This window comes from Eucyclogobius newberryi, unplaced genomic scaffold (assembly GCF_026437365.1).
Source record: "Eucyclogobius newberryi isolate DKJ021-1_F unplaced genomic scaffold, fEucNew1.0.hap1 SCAF_5, whole genome shotgun sequence".
NCBI classification, from domain to species: domain Eukaryota; kingdom Metazoa; phylum Chordata; class Actinopteri; order Gobiiformes; family Gobiidae; genus Eucyclogobius; species Eucyclogobius newberryi.
Window position 1 is genome coordinate 34,207,700 of NW_027316167.1, and position 18,934 is coordinate 34,226,633.

General features: G+C 42.2%; 1 protein-coding gene across 2 annotated transcripts in view; it reads left to right on the top strand.

Annotated features, from left to right (window-relative positions):
• Nucleotides 1–18,558, top strand: part of dapk2a (death-associated protein kinase 2a) — a 216,914-nt gene extending 198,356 nt beyond the window's left edge. Inside the window, exons 2-10 of one of the 2 annotated variants that reach the window (XM_072465262.1) lie at nucleotides 483–569; nucleotides 5,041–5,144; nucleotides 7,697–7,918; nucleotides 8,598–8,736; nucleotides 13,174–13,303; nucleotides 13,522–13,597; nucleotides 14,234–14,386; nucleotides 14,776–14,821; nucleotides 16,382–18,558. In XM_072465262.1, coding sequence (XP_072321363.1) covers nucleotides 5,083–5,144; nucleotides 7,697–7,918; nucleotides 8,598–8,736; nucleotides 13,174–13,303; nucleotides 13,522–13,597; nucleotides 14,234–14,386; nucleotides 14,776–14,821; nucleotides 16,382–17,041 — 1,488 coding nt within the window. In that variant the 5' untranslated portion in view covers nucleotides 483–569; nucleotides 5,041–5,082 and the 3' untranslated portion in view covers nucleotides 17,042–18,558. Of the gene's footprint in view, nucleotides 1–482; nucleotides 590–5,040; nucleotides 5,145–7,696; nucleotides 7,919–8,597; nucleotides 8,737–13,173; nucleotides 13,304–13,521; nucleotides 13,598–14,233; nucleotides 14,387–14,775; nucleotides 14,822–16,381 lie in introns of those variants that run through there. The other variant, XM_072465263.1, reaches the window with a different exon arrangement.
• Nucleotides 18,559–18,934: the final 376 nt, after the last annotated feature.

Sequence of the window (18,934 nt, forward strand, 5' to 3'; positions counted from 1 at the left end):
GCCGTTGTCTGGCAGCCATTTTATTGTAAATTCCTGTTTAATTTCTGCTTTTTCCAGTGATTAAATGTGGCACCTAGAAGTAGAAATTAGAGTGAACACACACAAATTAGAGGGAATCTTGATTTTGCCCTGGTTTAGTCAGTTCTGGTCATTGCAATATTGTCTAAAAAACAAAAACAAAACTAAAAACTAAAAAATGCGGCAACAGAAGCATCAATCATTTAATCTCTATAATGACCTGTCTGGGATAATGAACACGTCTGTCAGAAATACCTTGCGTTTATTATTAGTCTGTTTTATCTACAGGCTTGTGTGTTTGGCTTGTGTGCCCTGGTGCATTGTGGGTCATAGTGTCCTATTTTCTGCCTCTGTCTGTGGCTGAGTGAGACGACAGGTGCCACACGGGGAAAACACTCCGGTTCTGCTGCGTACTGCAATTCGCTCGTGAAGCTCAAAGAGAAAAACGTTCAATTATGTGCAAGAAGTTGTTTTTTAGGTCAATATTTGTGTTTTATTTTAACTAAAGAGGAGCGACTGGTGACTGGAAGAAGAGGCCTTACTTCACTGTGGTAAGAATTCACTTAAATTGGTAAGAATTCACTTTAAATTACGTGCCGTTTTAGTAGTTTCGACAAGATTTAAATAAGTTAGTAGATTGTTTTAACTTGTGTTCCAAAATGTAATTATTTGAATTTTTGGAGTCACGGTTCAATTAGAAAACTATTTTGATTCACTTCAAACTATCATATTTTTGATTCTGCTTTTATATTTAAGTGGATTAAGAAATATTTGGGGTGAGTGGTAAGATATAAAATCAATGTAAACAATGAACATTTATTTAAATGCTTCTATAAATTCCCTGTAATTTATTCTAAAATATGAATAATATTAGATCAGATAAGAGTCTGGAGTAAAGTGACCTGAAATACATGTCTAGAAAAATGTAACTCTCAATATTTTTATCAGTTTTAGGGTTGTTTAGCTGCCAATAAAAAACAGAAACAACTCACCTCAGTCTCATCGCTTTAGCACATTAGAGAATACAAAATGTATTTTTGAGAATTTTGAATTGATTCAGAACCTTTAAGATGTAGAATTGTGATCCTGTTCAGAATGTATTTTTTTCTTCTCTTGCATGTAGAATTTTTTTTGAAAAGTTGCACTATGTAACTTATCACATGTATACGTGATGGCGTTACGTTATTACAGTATGGCGATGGCGTTACGTTATTACAGTATGGCGATGGCGTTACGTTATTACAGTATGGCGATGGCGTTACGTTATTACAGTATGGCGAGGGCGTGATGTTATTACAGTATGGCGATGGCGTGATGTTATTGCAGTATGGCGATGGCGTGACGTTATTACAGTATGGCGATGGCGTGACGTTATTACAGTATGGCGATGGCGTGATGTTATTGCAGTATGGCGATGGCGTGACGTTATTACAGTATGGCAATGGCGTTACGTTATTACAGTATGGCGAGGGCGTGACGTTATTGCAGTATGGCGATGGCGTGACGTTATTACAGTATGGCGAGGGCGTGACGTTATTACAGTATGGCGAGGGCGTGACGTTATTACAGTATGGCGATGGCGTTACGTTATTACAGTATGGCGATGGCGTGACGTTATTACAGTATGGCGATAGCGTGACGTTATTACAGTAAGGCGAGGGCGTGATGTTATTACAGTATGGCGATGGCGTGATGTTATTACAGTATGGCGATGGCGTGACGTTATTACAGTATGGCGATGGCATTACGTTATTACAGTATGGCAATGGCGTTACGTTATTACAGTATGGCGAGGGCGTTACGTTATTACAGTATGGCAATGGCGTGACGTTATTACAGTATGGCGATGGCGTGACGTTATTACAGTATGGCGATGGCATTACGTTATTACAGTATGGCGATGGCATTACGTTATTACAGTATGGCGATGGCGTTACGTTATTACAGTATGGCGATGGCATTACGTTATTACAGTATGGCGATGGCGTGACGTTATTACAGTATGGCGATGGCGTTACGTTATTACAGTATGGCGATGGCATTACGTTATTACAGTATGGCGATGGCATTACGTTATTACAGTATGGCAATGGCGTGACGTTATTACAGTATGGCGATGGCGTGACGTTATTACAGTATGGCGATGGCGTGATGTTATTACAGTATGGCGAGGGCGTGACGTTATTACAGTATGGTGATGGCGTGACGTTATTACAGTATGGCGATGGCGTGATGTTATTGCAGTATGGCAATGGCGTTACGTTATTACAGTATGGCGATGGCGTGACGTTATTACAGTATGGCGATGGCGTTACGTTATTACAGTATGGCGAGGGCGTGATGTTATTACAGTATGGCGATGGCGTTACGTTATTATAGTATGGCGAGGGCGTGACTTTATTACAGTATGGCGATAGCGTGACGTTATTACAGTATGGCGATGGCGTTACGTTATTACAGTATGGCGATGGCGTGACGTTATTACAGTATGGCGATGGCGTGACGTTATTACAGTATGGCGATGGCGTGATGTTATTACAGTATGGCGATGGCGTTACGTTATTACAGTATGGCGATGGCATTACGTTATTACAGTATGGCGAGGGCGTGACTTTATTACAGTATGGCGATAGCGTGACGTTATTACAGTATGGCGAGGGCGTTACGTTATTACAGTATGGCGATGGCGTTACGTTATTACAGTATGGCGAGGGCGTGACGTTATTACAGTATGGCGATGGCGTGATGTTATTACAGTATGGCGATGGCGTGACGTTATTACAGTATGGCGATGGCGTGATGTTATTACAGTATGGCGATGGCGTGACGTTATTACAGTATGGCGAGGGCGTGACGTTATTACAGTATGGCGATGGCGTGATGTTATTACAGTATGGCGATGGCGTGACGTTATTACAGTATGGCGATGGCGTGATGTTATTACAGTATGGCGATGGCGTGACGTTATTACAGTATGGCGATGGCGTTACGTTATTACAGTATGGCGATGGCGTTACGTTATTACAGTATGGCGATGGCGTGACGTTATTACAGTATGGCGATGGCGTGACGTTATTACAGTATGGCGATGGCGTTACGTTATTACAGTATGGCGAGGGCGTGACGTTATTACAGTATGGCGATGGCGTGATGTTATTACAGTATGGCGATGGCGTGACGTTATTACAGTATGGCGATGGCGTGATGTTATTACAGTATGGCGATGGCGTGACGTTATTACAGTATGGCGATGGCGTGATGTTATTACAGTATGGCGATGGCGTTACGTTATTACAGTATGGCGAGGGCGTGACGTTATTACAGTATGGCGAGGGCGTGACGTTATTACAGTATGGCGATGGCGTGACGTTATTACAGTATGGCGAGGGCGTGACGTTATTACAGTATGGCGATGGCGTGACGTTATTACAGTATGGCGAGGGCGTGACGTTATTACAGTATGGCGAGGGCGTGACGTTATTACAGTATGGCGATGGCGTGACGTTATTACAGTATGGCGAGGGCGTGACGTTATTACAGTATGGCGATGGCGTGACGTTATTACAGTATGGCGATGGCATGATGTTATTACAGTATGGCGATGGCGTTACGTTATTACAGTATGGCGAGGGCGTGACGTTATTACAGTATGGCGATGGCGTGACGTTATTACAGTATGGCGATGGCGTGATGTTATTGCAGTATGGCGATGGCGTGACGTTATTACAGTATGGCGATGGCGTGACGTTATTACAGTATGGCGATGGCGTGATGTTATTACAGTATGGCGATGGCGTTACGTTATTACAGTATGGCGAGGGCGTTACGTTATTACAGTATGGCGAGGGCGTGATGTTATTACAGTATGGCGATGGCGTTACGTTATTACAGTATGGCGATGGCGTTACGTTATTACAGTATGGCGATGGCGTGACGTTATTACAGTATGGCGATGGCGTGACGTTATTACAGTATGGCGATGGCGTGATGTTATTACAGTATGGCGTTCCGTTATTACAGTATGGCGAGGGCGTGATGTTATTACAGTATGGCGAGGGCGTGATGTTATTACAGTATGTCGATGGCGTGACGTTATTACAGTATGGCGATGGCGTGACGTTATTACAGTATGGCGATGGCATTACGTTATTACAGTATGGCGAGGGCGTTACGTTATTACAGTATGGCGATGGCGTTACGTTATTACAGTATGGCGAGGGCGTGATGTTATTACAGTATGGCGAGGGCGTGATGTTATTACAGTATGGCGAGGGCGTGACGTTATTACAGTAAGGCGAGGGCGTGACGTTATTGCAGTATGGCGATGGCGTTACGTTATTACAGTATGGCGAGGGCGTGACGTTATTACAGTAGGGCGATAGCGTGACGTTATTACAGTAGGGCGATAGCGTGACGTTATTACAGTAGGGCGATAGCGTGACGTTATTACAGTAAGGCGAGGGCGTGACGTTATTACAGTATGGCGATGGCGTGACGTTATTACAGTATGGCGATGGCGTGACGTTATTACAGTATGGCGAGGGCGTGACGTTATTACAGTATGGCGAGGGCGTGACGTTATTACAGTATGGCGATGGCGTGACGTTATTACAGTATGGCGAGGGCGTTACGTTATTACAGTATGGCGAGGGCGTTAAGTTATTACAGTTTGGCGAGGGCGTTACGTTATTACAGTATGGCGATGGCGTTACGTTATTACAGTATGGTGATGGCGTTACGTTATTACAGTATGGCGATGGCGTTACGTTATTACAGTATGGCTTTAAACTTTTATATTTTGCATTCATCACTGCGGAGCTGACCTGTAACTTGACCTGGTGACGTCATCTGGTAGGTTTAATGCCCGACTGTGGAACATTCTAGGCAAAGCAATAACATGCAGAAGGAAAAAAGCAGGTTGCAAAAAAGTTTCATTGTGCACCTTTAAAGTGTCAGTCTAAATATGGTGTAATATTGGATAGACGTTTATTGAAATGGTTGCACATGTTTTATTTGCTGTAGAGGAGACGTTGACTCGATAATAAGGATTCAGAATCAGAAGACATGGCAGTTTTCAAACAACTCAATGTGGAGGACTTCTATGAGATTGGAGAGGAGCTGGGCAGGTACAGTACATGAGTTCATATAAAGTCTGTTTGAATGTAATTATACTTCAGTACAGTTAGTTACAGGTTTGACCCAGCAGCAGTGGCCCACATTGTTCTTGGACTTTACCTGTTGTGCATGTTTTGGGTTGATGTTGGTGGATGAAGGAGAAACATGGATAAAGGAAAAATTGTTTGAGTAAATTACAATGGTGACCATTAAACAGGTCACAATGTAATACTAAATCTACTCAAGGTCGTTTACTACACTTCAGAGCTGCAGCACATCCCTGTTCCTCGCAGTGTCTGTGTTGTTGTGTTGAAGTGACAGTTGTCCAGTTACAGCCTAGAGTCTATATTTATCTCTGACTATTTTCAGTCTCACACCAAGAAGTAGTCAGATAACTAAGACTAGAGTAAAACATTAGACAAAAAAGATCTGTCTGTGCATAAGACAAACAGGAAACACTTTTACATCTTAAATAGCCTTAATAAAGCCTGAACAAAGACTTAATTCACAATGAGCAAATAGTTAATTAATAATGATTCAGGCTTACAAACTAAGTGTATTAATTAAGAAGTAGGTAAGCTTGAATCATTCAATTTGTTCACAATATTTAAGTCTTTATTCACGCCTTATTAAGGCTAATAAAAGTGTAGTTAAATTATTTGAATAATACTCAATTAATACTCAAGAGTCAATTAAATTACAGTTAGTTGAACGATTTAGTCTACATGATGTGGATGTGGATGTGATGTGTGTGTGTAGTGCTTTTATTTACCTCATTGCTCCTGCTGTTACTCCTGATGTTGCTCCTGCTGTGGTTTCTCCTGCTGTGGTTGCCCCTGTTGTGGTTGCCCCTGCTGTGGTTGCCTCTGCTGTGGTTGCTCCTGCTGTGGTTGCCTCTGCTGTGGTTGCCCCTGCTGTGGTTGCTCCTGCTGTGGTTGCTCCTGCTGTGGTTGCTCCTGCTGTGGTTGCCTCTGCTGTGGTTTCTCCTGCTGTGGTTGCCTCTGCTGTGGTTTCTCCTGCTGTGGTTGCCTCTGCTGTGGTTGCTCCTGCTGTGGTTGCCCTTGCTGTGGTTGCTCCTGCTGTGGTTGCCTCTGCTGTGGTTGCCCCTGCTGTGGTTGCCTCTGCTGTGGTTGCCTCTGCTGTGGTTGCCCCTGCTGTGGTTGCCCCTGCTGTGGTTGCTCCTGCTGTGGTTGCCTCTGCTGTGGTTGCCCCTGCTGTGGTTGCCCCTGCTGTGGTTGCTCCTGCTGTGGTTGCTCCTGCTGTGGTTGCCTCTGCTGTGGTTGCCTCTGCTGTGGTTGCCTCTGCTGTGGTTGCCCCTGCTGTGGTTGCTCCTGCTGTGGTTGCCTCTGCTGTGGTTGCCTCTGCTGTGGTTGCCTCTGCTGTGGTTGCTCCTGCTGTGGTTGCCTCTGCTGTGGTTGCCCCTGCTGTGGTTGCCTCTGCTGTGGTTGCTCCTGCTGTGGTTGCCTCTGCTGTGGTTGCCCCTGCTGTGGTTGCTCCTGCTGTGGTTGCCCCTGCTGTGGTTGCTCCTGCTGTGGTTGCCTCTGCTGTGGTTGCCTCTGCTGTGGTTGCCCCTGCTGTGGTTGCCTCTGCTGTGGTTGCCCCTGCTGTGGTTGCCTCTGCTGTGGTTGCCCCTGCTGTGGTTGCCCCTGCTGTGGTTGCTCCTGCTGTGGTTGCTCCTGCTGTGGTTGCCCCTGCTGTGGTTGCCTCTGCTGTGGTTGCCTCTGCTGTGGTTGCCCCTGCTGTGGTTGCTCCTGCTGTGGTTGCCTCTGCTGTGGTTGCCTCTGCTGTGGTTGCCTCTGCTGTGGTTGCTCCTGCTGTGGTTGCCTCTGCTGTGGTTGCCCCTGCTGTGGTTGCTCCTGCTGTGGTTGCCCCTGCTGTGGTTGCTCCTGCTGAGGTTGCCTCTGCTGTGGTTGCTCCTGCTGTGGTTGCCTCTGCTGTGGTTGCTCCTGCTGTGGTTGCCCCTGCTGTGGTTGCTCCTGCTGTGGTTGCTCCTGCTGTGGTTGCTCCTGCTGTGGTTGCCTCTGCTGTGGTTGCTCCTGCTGTGGTTGCCCCTGCTGTGGTTGCTCCTGCTGTGGTTGCTCCTGCTGTGGTTTCTCCTGCTGTGGTTGCCCCTGCTGTGGTTGCTCCTCCTGCTGTGGTTGCCCCTACTGTGGTTGCCCCTGCTGTGGTTGCCCCTGCTGTGGTTGCTCCTGCTGTGGTTGCTCCTGCTGTGGTTGCCCCTGCTGTGGTTGCCCCTGCTGTGGTTGCTCCTGCTGTGGTTGCCCCTGCTGTGGTTGCTCCTGCTGTGGTTGCCCCTGCTGTGGTTGCTCCTGCTGTGGTTGCCCCTGCTGTGGTTGCTCCTGCTGTGGTTGCCCCTGCTGTGGTTGCTCCTGCTGTGGTTGCCCCTGCTGTGGTTGCCCTGCTGTTGCCCCTGCTGTGGTTGCTCCTGCTGTGGTTGCTCCTGCTGTTGCTCCTGCTGTTGCTCCTGCTGTTGTTGCTCCTGCTGTGGTTTCTCCTGCTGTTGCTCCTGCTGTGGTTGCTCCTCCTCTTGCTCCTGCTGTGGTTGATGCTGTTGTTGCCGCAGCGGTCAGTTTGCCATCGTGAAGCGCTGCGTGGAGCGGAGCACGGGTCTATCGTTCGCTGCCAAGTTCATAAAGAAGCGTCAGTCCATGGCGAGCTCCAGGGGCGTGCGCAGGGACGACATCGAGCGGGAGGTTTCCATCCTGAGGCAGATTCAACACGAGAACATCGTCACGCTGCAGGACGTGTACGAGAACCGGACCGACGTGGTGCTCATCCTGGAACTGTGAGTGAACACCAAAGTCACCACAAAACCTGACTCTAAACTTACTCCACTTGAGGAACGCAGTACTCGTCTCAATTTGCCACCAATAGAAAGAGCTGGGTAGAAAATTCTACTCAATTAGTAAATCTAAGAATCAAAAGAACAACAATTAAAAGTACAAAGAAAAAATTATCCATTATGCAAAGTTATCCATAAATGTGCTCCACCAGGATCCCCAACCGGCTTCACTGCAGCTTCATCTGGATCAGATTTAGTAAAAAATTTGAATATACTGTGCTCTGTTTTACCTTACTTTTAGACACTTTTTTGTTGTCCACATTGTTTAGCTTAAAATAGCAAAGTTTATATGTAGGCTATGAAAAAGAAGCCAGCAGAGGGCTCCAGCAGCCACAGGACAGTGAATGCCAATAGCAAGGACTGTCAAATCTCTAAAAAGTATTTTTAGGATCTTGCCCAAAAACAGACAAATATGAACAATATACAGACAAATAAACAGCATCTTCATTGGTAAAAGTCATTTAAAACTGTCCAGTCACTCCCAAAACCAGGCAACTCATGCTACGCCTTGTCTTTTCTGTTGTTGTGCATAAAAAGCCGTATAATCCTAATAAAATGTATGGTCGACTAATGTTAATTATGGTCAATTAAAACACCATTGATTGATTGTGTTCGTATGCAGGGTTTCTGGAGGAGAACTTTTTGACTTTTTGGCTCAGAAAGAGTCTTTAAGTGAAGAGGAAGCAACTCAGTTCATCAAACAAATCCTGGAGGGAGTCAACTACCTGCACGCTCGCAAGATCGCACACTTCGACCTCAAGGTTAGTACAGACATAACCACTCTGCCGCAGTAACAGGAGTCAAACCCACAACTTTCTATGAGAGGAAGAGTCAGGATAACCACTTTGCCGCAGTAACGGGAGTCAAACCCACAACTTTCAATGAGAGGAAGAAACAGGATAACCACTCTGCCGCAGTAACAGGAGTCAAACCCACAACTTTCAATGAGAGGAAGAGACAGGATAACCACTCTGCCGCAGTAACAGGAGTCAAACCCACAACTTTCAATGAGAGGAAGAGACAGGATAACCACTCTGCCGCAGTAACAGGAGTCAAACCCACAACTTTCAATGAGAGGAAGAGACAGGATAACCACTCTGCCGCAGTAACAGGAGTCAAACCCACAACTTTCAATGAGAGGAAGAGACAGGATAACCACTCTGCCGCAGTAACAGGAGTCAAACCCACAACTTTCAATGAGAGGAAGAGACAGGATAACCACTCTGCCGCAGTAACAGGAGTCAAACCCACAACTTTCAATGAGAGGAAGAGACAGGATAACCACTCTGCCGCAGTAACAGGAGTCAAACCCACAACTTTCAATGAGAGGAAGAGACAGGATAACCACTCTGCCGCAGTAACAGGAGTCAAACCCACAACCTTCAATGAGATGAAGAGACAAGATAACCACTCTGCCGCAAGTCCAAAAATGAAGGCCAAATTTGAAGGCCAAACACATGGCAGATTTTTGCTGATAACAGCCGTATAAACTACACAATCTATATAATCGACATAACTCTAACTAATGTAGGGATTTCTACTTACAAGTACAAGTACTGTAGTGTTATTCTTCTCCCGCTTATGAAAAAGGGTGACATGCAAAGTTTATATAGATTAAAGAATTGGATCACTGCGGTGTGGATATGTTTATGAGAGTTTAATCAAGTTTTGTTCTCAATTCTTAATGTTATTAAGAATTATTACATTCTCAATGTGAGAATGTAATTGCGACATTGACCCCTTTTCTGGAAATGAATGAACACTTAACCAAATGAAGATTTATTGACCAAATAATTAAACAGTGGAGACACTAGATATGATTGTTCTAGATTTATAAGATAAGATAAACCTTTAATATCCACGCAAGGGGAAATTTCGTTCTTACAACGCAGTAGAACAGGAGGAAAGGACAGATTATAGAAGTTTCAAAACACACTCTTAATAGAAGAACTCTTAAGAACAAAACAAAAAACTCTTATTAACAAAACTCCTCTCCTATCTTAATAGGGAATGGAGGGGGGGAAATAAAATAAAATAGATAGTAAAAATACAGAATAAAGATAAAAATCAGATAATAATAATAAAATAATGATAATGGAATAAAATAAAAATAAAAATAAAATAAAGTAAAAATAACTAGCACAAGACTAGGTAATACTATTAACAGGTAAGTAAACCGTGTAAAAAACAAAATAGAACACTCTTATTTACAGGTATTGCACATGGTTGATTCAGTATTGCACATGAATATGATGGTATTGCACATGGTTACATCAGTATTGCACATGTTCAGGGCTAGCAGTGTTTGTTGTAGAGTCTGACAGCAGCAGAAGGAAAGACCTGCGAAACCTTTCCTTCACACAGCGAGAGTGGCTCAGTCTCTCACTGAAGCTGCTCTCCAGAGCGGACAGAGTGTCCTGCAGGGGGTGAGACTCATGGTCCAGCATAGATGTGAGTTTAGCCAGGACCCTTCTGTCCCCCACCTCCTGCACCAAGTCCAGAGCGCAGCCCAGGACGGAGCTGGACTTCTTGATGACTTTGTCCAGCTTCCTCCTCTCCCTCTCTGTGATGCTGCTGCTACAGCAGACCACACCTACAGGAGCTGATGCCACCACATTATCTAGTTGTGTGTTAGAGTTAATGTTGATACTAAGATGATCTCATCAGCCAAACTGTGAAATACATTCCTTAATACGAGCAGAATCAGCTGAAGCTTGGCCTGTGTGTCCATGTTCAGGAGCTGAAGCCTCCAGGGGTCACTCAGGGGTCACGAGAGAGCGGCAGCTTGGTCCACACGCTGGCTCTGACACGTCAGGCTGAAGAAGAGCTGATCAGGTTCACTTGATCAGCATTTTTCTTGGCTCGGAGGCATTCCTCAGATAACGAAAAGTCTGTTGCACTGATACAAGATGACGCTGATTTGTGTGGGATCCAAATTTTATTTGTAGACTTGAAAAGTAGCAAAACGGTCCTTTACTTGAGCTTGCGTGATGCAATTTGAAGCAAAAATCACGTCCAAAGATGGGCACAGAGTTTTTATGGGAGAGAATAAAGTGTCTCTGTGAAATGTCTTTGTTTCCAATCTTAGCTTAGCATCGCTAGGCCAGAGGTGAGCCCTTCTTCCGAGACCCTTTCTTGGGGACCTTCTGATGGCATTAATTTGGGTCTTTTATCTCACCCTTTCTCTCTGACTGAACCCTGTGGGGTTGGTTCCAATGTTCAACCAATCAGCACGCATGCTTATTCAGAGCTGATTAGAGAAGAAGATCTGGAATATATCCAATGTAGCCATTGTTTGAACATTAGCCCTGTTAGTTACACAGGTACAAAGATGAGTCATAAAACAGTTAAATGAACATCCAGAACACAATAACATTATGTGCAGTAAATTAATCTTGTGGACAAAGTCTGCAATCAGATGACTAAAACTGCATAGTCTTTAGCAAAGTTTGTTCCAACATTAAAAGCGTAAACTCTCTGTATGCAGAGACGTCATCAATCTCCAGGTGGGGTTGTACCATGGTGCAACCTGTCATCATGGCAACCTTCAGAGGTCATCTGCAGGTCACTACATAAACTACAATAACTTTGTAAATGAAGAGACTCTATTGTCCTGTTTATCTACGGATCATATCCCTGACACATGGAGCTTGAGATTACTTCAGTCACTCACATCTGCAAAACTAATTTTAAGTTGCCATAACATCATTAATGTCATATATAATTGTTAATAAATTATTTATTTTTTTCATGTGAAAGAAACAAAATGCAATTCCTTGTTTTTGATGGGCGAACATTATATTGTGTCATGTTGTGTATTTAGCTTATACGTCTTTCTGCTGCTTTTGATATTATTAATCAACAAATACTCCTGAATAAACTAAAAGGTTATGGGTTTGAAATCAATACAGCTGCTGCAGAGTTACTTAACAAACAGAAGCCTTTTTAAATAGTTGTTATTCTGAGATCAGAGAAGTGGCTTGTGGAGTGCCTTAGGGCAGCTGCCTTGGTCCATTATTATACAGTCTTATTACAAATTAGCTTCATTTTGTGTTGGAAAAGGCTACAGCAGTTTTGTTTGCTGATGATTTTTCTACAGTTTTGCTGTTTAATAAGGATCTGTGGTAAACTGGGTACAATAGAATCAGTTGGTGTTGAAAGTAGCAAACGGTTCAAAGCATGCACATTCCCAAAAATATAAAGTTACAGTTAATGGTAAACAACATGCACTAAAGCAGATCCCTCTTGCCTCATAGGTGAATGCAACGCTAACATGATAGAGAAACTACAAAAATCCAGAATTCAGCAAGGAATTATAGGGCAAAAATGCTAAAGACTTAAATTGGTTATTTGTGAATGGCACAAGAACACTAGACATGACATGTCATATTAAGAGTATTATCATGTTTAGTGGATATACATTTAAAGTGTTCAAAGTGTTATTGAAACAGACATTCATCACGTTACTGTCACGAACGGCAGAACGGAGCAAATTACAGATCTGGAAACAGTATAAGATTATAAAAGGCTTTATTGGATCAGAATTGAAATGTACAAAGTCACTGGGTGAATCGGAACGACACGGAAGGGTCCTTCCAGCGGTGGTCAGCGGGCAGGCGAGAGGCGTAGTCAAGGTCCGTTCCAGGTTCGGTGCACAGGCAAACAGCGTTGTCAGAGGATCGGCGAAAGGATAATCAGAACGGTCCAAGATCGATGACAGCAAGCAAGGGAAAAGCAAGGGAAAACAGAAGTCAGAGTTCAAAAACAAGAATCAAAATATCACACTCTCGATAACTGGGGCAGAACAGGGCATACGCAGACAATCTCGCACTGAAACAGAGAACACACACAACTAATATACTACACCCAGTGATTAACAATGAGATACTGCTGTGATGAGCTGAGAGACAAAGGGGCGGTAACCAGAGGGAGAACAAGAAGGGAGGGGGGAAACGAAGAGGAGCAGAGATAGAACACTGTGAGTAAAACATGACAACTTTACATCACCAAATAGACGGTGACCATGACAGTTATTTGCTTTACGAGATATCAAATTTTTTACTATGTATCTTATTTTCTACTATGTCTTCTTTTAAAAAGGTCCTTAGAAAAAAATAGCTGCAGCTAATGGGGCTTCCAATAATAAATAATAAATAAACACAGATGTGATCTAAAGTGGAGGTCTGCTTGTCCGACAGCCTGAGAACATAATGCTCCTGGACAAGAACGTACCTTTGCCCAGAATCAAACTCATCGACTTTGGACTTGCACACAAGATCGAGGCCGGAGTGGACTTCAAGAATATCTTCGGTACTCCTGAATTTGTAGGTAAGAAAATGCGAAGAACTTCAAGAATTACAGGTATTATTAAAGCGACACCGTGTAACTTTCTGGAGGTGGAAAACCAACTGCACGATTCTTCGGAAATAGAACGTTAAAACCATAATTCTGCTGAACATTTTCCTCGGATATAGACGTTTTAAGGGTTTCCTAAGGAAGCAGGTGATTGTATGATGAGTTGACATTTTTCATTGTGTAAATTTCAGCTCCAGAGATCGTGAACTATGAACCGCTGGGATTAGAGGCCGACATGTGGAGCATCGGAGTCATCACCTATATCCTGTAAGAGCCCCACGTTTAAACCAAGGCAACAACATCAACTCTTTTCATATTTAAAGCAAGACACGGTTTTTCTTATGAGATTTTACATGGAAACAACAAACATGTCAGATATACACCTAAACATAATGATTTAATATTAGATCCATAGATTTATAAATTCAAAGACTATTTTCTCCAAATGCATTTTCCCCACAGAAACATAAATTTCAGCTTTACAGTGGCTCCTGCACACACCAAAAAAATCTTGAACTTCAAAAAAAAAGAAAGAAAAAAAATCTAATTCAAAGCGTGACTTGTTTAACAGATTTGACATTTGAATCTTGTTTATCCAACTAAGATATCCAAAATACTTTTTTCTAACATTTTCAAACATAAACTATTTAAACCTAGGTCTATCCATTGAATAGTCATATATGTCCCAAATATGTGTAATTTTAGCAATTTTTCATATAAATATAAAATTATTACTGTTTTTATGAATGAAAAAAGTGTAATACATATTTTTCTTACCTATGTGTGTAAACTACAGAAGACATTTTGAATGTGACGTTTTTCCCTCTTTGCCTTTGATAAAATGGATCCATAAACCCAGATCAATGAGATGCTTTAAAATGTTTTCTACTCATTTCCCTCTAGTTTAAGTGGCGCTTCTCCGTTCCTGGGAGAGACTAAGCAGGACACACTGGACAACATCACGGCAGTAAATTATGAGTTTGACGAGGAGTTTTTCTGCCACACCAGCGACCTAGCCAAGAAGTTCATCAGCCAACTCCTGGAGAAGGACAAGCAGTGAGTTTAACACGGACTTGTTACACTTCTGTAGGCAAGCTGATCCTTCGTTTGGTCTTTTTAGTCCAGATTCAGTCCAGGTTTAGTTCACACTTTAGTCCTGATTTTGATACAAGTATGAACCCAATTTACCCGCGACATGACCATTCAAGTACCGACAATAAAAAAGCATTTATTTACCGGTATATCTCTGCAACCTTATTCAACCTGGTTTAGTCCTGGTTTAGTCATAGCTTAGTCCTGGTTTAGTCCTGGTTTAGTCCTGGTTTAGTCCTGGTTTAGTCCTGGTTTAGTCCTGGTTTAGTCCTGGTTTAGTCCCGGTTTAGACCTGGTTTAGACCTAGGCAGAGTTTTCCTATGAAGTTGTAATTTTCCATGTTTGTTTTTCAGGAAGAGGTTGACGATCCGAGAAGCTCTGACTCACCCCTGGATCAAGGTACGGAACACGTCACAGACTGGATTTATCATATATTGGCAGATATTTACTAACTCAAAATGTTTTTTATGTTTGATAAAAATTGCGGTTTTGAAAAATAACAAAGATAAATAAATAAACAGCCTTTTGTCATTGCCACTGTTACTTAAGCTCTGAGTGGATCCAATGCGTTTGTTTCACACATTAAACTATTGAACGCTCACAAATTAAAGAGAACAACTGCTGAATCAACTGTTATCACTCAAGCAGCACATTTAAGAAGAAACTGGAAATAAATATGTTTAAGTCAGAGTGGACGACAGTCACAAACATTAACACTAGACATTTCTGTTTGATATACTTTTATAGAAGCTATTTTCCTGTCATTCTTGATATTTTAAATGATGAATGATACAAGTGTTTTTGGCATTTAAGCAACACAAATAGTCTTCAACAGTGTTTCTCAAAAGTCTCAGACCACCTACAAAACCAGGTCTAAACCAGGTTTAAAATAGAACTACACCAGGTCTAAACCAGGTAGAACAGGAATTTATAAATGTGGACCAACCCAAAACTTTTGAATAAAGTTTACTCTAAATAAAACAAATACAATAAGTTTATTTTTTGAATTTCACTTTACTGTCAGTGAGAAGGTTTTTAGGTAAAAATCTAGCCATTTCATTGTGCTATACAATACAAAATATTGTGCTCTACAATATATAACAATTTTATTTAAAATCATATGAAAACTGAGTCCCATTTCCCCTTTTCACTACAGCTTTTTGAATAGCCATTTATTGTTATTTATCGATTTATTTCAGTATCTTGGTTTGGTTGAGGTTCAAATATTGCACACAAAGTGAATGGGCTGTAAAAATAAACAGAAATACTAAGTTATATTTTAGTTTGAAATGATAAATACACAGATCCCACGGATATGGCCATAAATTATTACGCAGTCACTTGCAGGGGAAATGGGAGTCTGTCTTCTACTTTGGTTTTTTATGGCGGTTGGTATCCAAGTGTTACATTACCGCCACCTACTGTTGTTGTACAACTTTATTCTTTAGACTTTAGACTTTATTCTTTAGGAAAGGATAAGGAAAGGAAAGGAAAGGATAAGGAAAATAAAGGATAAGAAAAAGAAAGGATAAGGAAAAGAAAGGATAAGGAAAAGAAAGGATAAAGTCTAAAGAATAAAGTAGGTGGCGGTAAATGCACCTTTGCAGTTGGCTGCCAACTGCCATTTAAAACAACAACAACGACAATGTCACTGATGATGTTTTCACACAGCACCATCATCCACTCTAGGAGATAGGGCAAATTGCAAATTTGACGATAAAACCTGAAAAAACGACAATACCGAGGAACACTAACATGAAAAGCATGAATCAGAAGATTATCTACAAAAATAAATTTGAATGACGCAAATCGGACAAGAGATGCGACCTGTGAAATGTGCCAAAAAAAACTTGTTGGTATAAAAATAAAACATAAAGAAGGAAAATGTATGGTAACTAATAGTGACACTGTCATTACACAGTCATTCAACAATATATAATACATTATATCTTTCCCCAGTCCAATGAAAACAAGGAGGAAAGCAAGTCCCAGAAACCGAAGAAACGCGAGCGCCGTCAACTCAAGACCAAGCGCCTGCGAGAGTACACCATCAAATCCCACTCGAGCATGCCCCCCAACAACACGTACGTGAACTTCGAGCGCTTCGCACGGGTCATGGAGAACATCGAGCAAATGGAAAGTGCCTTCGTCGACTTGGCCTCAGTCCACGACACCTTGCAGGAGGACCTCGACGCCATGGTGTCCATTTACAATGACAAAGAGGCCTGGTACAGGGAGGAGAGCGAAGGGGTGCGGCACGAGCTCTCCCAAATACGCTACGAGTTTCGCAAAGTGGAGGCCGTCAAGCGAAATCTGCAGGAGGACATGTGCGCGTTCAGCTCGAATCTGGACGCCGTAAGTGATCAGTACCAGGAGAGACAGAAACACTTTGATTTGCTGCGATCAGAGCTGAGTAACGAGTTGAAATGGGTACAGGAGGTTGTGGGAACTTTCCCGTTGGATACGACAGGAGGAGGGAGTTATCCTGGCTGCAATTTCTCAAATGTTCTGAATAATGACGTGAACGATGTGCTGAAAGAGTTACTGAGTCGGTCGTGTGGAGGAGAGCTGCTGTCGGGGATAAACCTGGACTTATCTGATACAGGGCAGCAAAGATAAGACACGCCGCACCATGAAAACTTCATATTTACAAGGGCTCCAGCCTTTAGGCGTGGGCGATATTGACAAAAAATAATGTCTCAATGTGTTTTTGCATTATTTCGATAACGATATTCATGAATGTGCTAAAATGTGCCTGTAAATGTCTTGGTTGAGGTTCAAGTATTGGAAACAGTGTTTCTTTCTCTTTGTAGTTCATTTTTAACAGTTCTAACAAATTGGTGTAACCCCTCATTTATCCAGGAGTGTTCCATTGTAGAAAAAGATTCAGTTGTAATCATCTGGACTCTGTTTTTTGAAAAAACAATACGTTTGCAGTGAAGAAAATTGTAAAGAGCGGTACATAGACGAGACTAAACAGCCTCTGCACAAGAGGCTTTATCAGCACAGAAGAAATGCAAGTTCAGGACCACAGAGCGCCGTGCATCTTCATCTTAAAGCCTCTAACCACTCTATCAGAGACAGTGAGGTGAAGCTTCTAAGCAGGGGAAAAATATGGTTTGAAAGAGGAATTAAAGAGGCATCTTTGTTAAAAAAAAAAAATAACATCCTTAAATAGAAACGGTGGGTTAAGATTCAACCTTCCGGTCGTTTATAATGGAATCTTGAATCCCTGGAGAGGTAGACGCCCAGGGCATTCGGATGCTAATCAGTTACACAGGGAGGTGAGAGAGTGAGCCAGGTACAATAAGAGGCTGATAGCCCATTAAAGGTCTGATAGTAAACAAAGAGGCTAGTTTGATAGAAAATAAAGAGGTTTTAGTTTAGCATTATGAGAGATGTACTTTGGTGCTAGGCCATGGAGAGACTTGTACACAAGCCGAGCTGCTTTAAAGTCTATTCTCTGAGCCACAGGGAGCCAGTGCAGAGACCTGAGAACAGGACTAATGTGATGGTACTTCCTGGTTCTAGTCAGGACCCGAGCAGCAGCGTTTTGGATCAACTGGAGCTGCTCAGTCTAGAGTTTGGTGGATCAATTTTGTTCAAATCAAAAACCCAGCTGAAATCATGTTCATTAGAGTGTCCCCACAGAGTTGGGCCAAGTCCTTGTTTTGCAGGTCTCCACTCTTTGGTCTCAAATCCCAGTCGAGTCCCATGTCGAGTCTCAAGTCCACGCCTTTTTTCTGTCCTGTGATGTAACATGCCCCTCCCCCCGTTTAATAATTATACTAAGGGATATTTGTTAGACAATTAGAATTGTATTTTTCTTATCAAATAAACCTGTCACAGCACAGGACATCAAACTGGCGTATGTTCAAAGGTTTTCAGAAAAGTTAGATTTTCCAAAAGAAAGAAGATTATCATTATTTATTTTTGACCTGCAGCTTAAACCTTTAACCCCAGAGCTTGTCCTTTGTGCACAAATAACAGATGAGCTCCGTCTGATGTTTCACACGGCAGGACACACTTTGAATTACATCATTTAAGTTCTTAATTAAGTGTAATTTTTATAAACAAAGTATACATACATGCCTGTCAAAGTATACACCTTTACTAACTCTCTCAGACACAATGGACTGATTCTAGAATGTTCTAAAGAGAAGTGTTACTGTTGCAGAACATGTTTTTTTTGTTAAAAATACAAATAAATTAAATACAACATAAAAATTTGTAATTTATAGATTTTATTTTTAAGTTAAAAAGTACATTATTTAAGGCGCATTACTTTTACATGTTAAATTTCCCTAATTTATTGAAATGCCTACTTTTCCAGTGTTCCAGGTTTACAATTTATTTTGATGGTTGCAGATGAGCGCTAGATATGACATAGGCAGAGGTAATTCCATAACCTGGCAACTATGCCGTAAACAAACACCAAAATGTGTATACATTATACAATAGTTATGATTTGGAAAATAATAATACTGATATTGATAACAGCTTTATTTAGTA